The 1,364-nt window shown below is 37.4% G+C and overlaps 1 protein-coding gene and 1 long non-coding RNA gene across 4 annotated transcripts in view; one reads left to right on the plus strand and one right to left on the minus strand.

The window, feature by feature from the left end:
- jakmip3 (Janus kinase and microtubule interacting protein 3) overlaps positions 1–1,364 on the plus strand; it is a 25,616-nt gene that overhangs the window by 19,849 nt on the left and 4,403 nt on the right. For both annotated transcript variants that reach the window (XM_014026937.1, XM_014026938.1), the window contains 2 exons: positions 227–292; positions 459–527. In XM_014026937.1, the coding sequence (XP_013882391.1) occupies positions 227–292; positions 459–527 (135 nt within the window). The remainder of the gene's footprint in view (positions 1–226; positions 293–458; positions 528–1,364) is intronic.
- LOC106531157 (uncharacterized) overlaps positions 310–1,364 on the minus strand; it is a 5,538-nt gene continuing 4,483 nt past the window's right edge. Inside the window, exons 3-4 of one of the 2 annotated variants that reach the window (XR_001311878.1) lie at positions 1,055–1,114; positions 310–506 (exon numbers count right to left, since the gene is read on the minus strand). This is a non-coding gene — a long non-coding RNA (uncharacterized LOC106531157). The remainder of the gene's footprint in view (positions 507–1,054; positions 1,115–1,364) is intronic. The other variant, XR_001311879.1, reaches the window with a different exon arrangement.

Here is a 1,364-nt window from a genome sequence, read left to right on the forward strand (position 1 = left end):
TTTTTAGACCAAATGTTACAGATTTGAACAAATACGCACAGAAACATCAAAAYTAGCACAGAAACAGTACTATATAACATTTTAGACACGTTCTAGACAGTTTATCAGCTAAAAAAATTTAATTTTGGGGTAAGTTACTCTTTAAAAACGGTTAGATTTAGCAGCAAGTATCAGGTGACGTCTTGTTTTTGAGATGTTATCCTGGTGTTGACTTGTCTTTCTGTAGAATCTGTCCAATGAGGAGCAGGTGGTGGTGATCCACGCCAGGACGGTGCTGACTCTGACAGAAAAGGTGAGGAACAACTGAACTCAAACCCTCCATCCTTAACAAGAACTCCATCTTCTTTTGTCAGTGTGTTTATTGTTTTCTTTGCGTTAGAATCACAGTTTCATCTGTGTTGGATGACATCATATGAGGAACGAGCTGTCGGTTCTGTTCTCTGTGTTTTCTCTCTTAGTGGCTGGAGTCCATCGAGGTGACAAAATCAGCTTTGAAGCAAAAGATGCTGGACATTGAGAATGAGAAGGTAAATTCAAACATTTTCTGTAACGTCTTAACTCAGCAGATGTTCTGTGTGCCATGATTTTAATCTGGACAAATAACACTGGTCAACACAAAAAAAAATTGTCTACGTTTTTTCAGCTGACTTGGTAAAATTTCAATGAGCTGAATCCAAAAATCACATTCTTTTTGCTCCATCAGGTCAACTTTTTGAGCTATAGCCATCTTGATTTTTTTACTACTCTGTTTACATGCATTTTTTATTTTATTTCATTTCAATTTTATTTATTTCACGTTCTAGAAATGAAATTACTTACTAAGACTGCAAGTTAATGAGTGATGTCATCAATTGTGAAACGTCATTTACTGCATTCGCTTCCGCTCATAGCATTTTAGTAAGAGTAAAGTGAAGCCTCTATATTGGATAAAAACAAAATGGCTTCAACCAGAAGGTCTTGCAAAGATAAACCTGACGTATTCTGTTACATCTGTGGTGAACAGACCCTTGTGTCTAACAGGAATCCAGTCATAAGTTTCATAAAGTGTGCTTACCGTGCTTATTGAAGCTTGGAGATCAGGACAAAGCTGGTCTGCAGAGCATGCACCGAGTATCTGCGTCAGTGGACGAAGAGCAAGAAGACAGTGTTGTATAAAGTACCTCAAAGAGTTACTTGAGTAAAAGTACAAGTATCTTATCATAAAAATAATTTGGTAAAAGTTAAACTCTTCTCTAAAAATATTACTTGAGTAAAAGTCTTAAAGCAGGGGTGGGCAATCCTGGTCCTGGAGGGCCGCAGTCCTGCATGTTTTACATATTTCCCTGCTCCAACACACCTGATTCAGACATTGAATTACCAAGTTC

Source organism: Austrofundulus limnaeus, unplaced genomic scaffold (genome assembly GCF_001266775.1).
Source record: "Austrofundulus limnaeus strain Quisiro unplaced genomic scaffold, Austrofundulus_limnaeus-1.0 Scaffold602, whole genome shotgun sequence".
Classification (NCBI taxonomy): domain Eukaryota; kingdom Metazoa; phylum Chordata; class Actinopteri; order Cyprinodontiformes; family Rivulidae; genus Austrofundulus; species Austrofundulus limnaeus.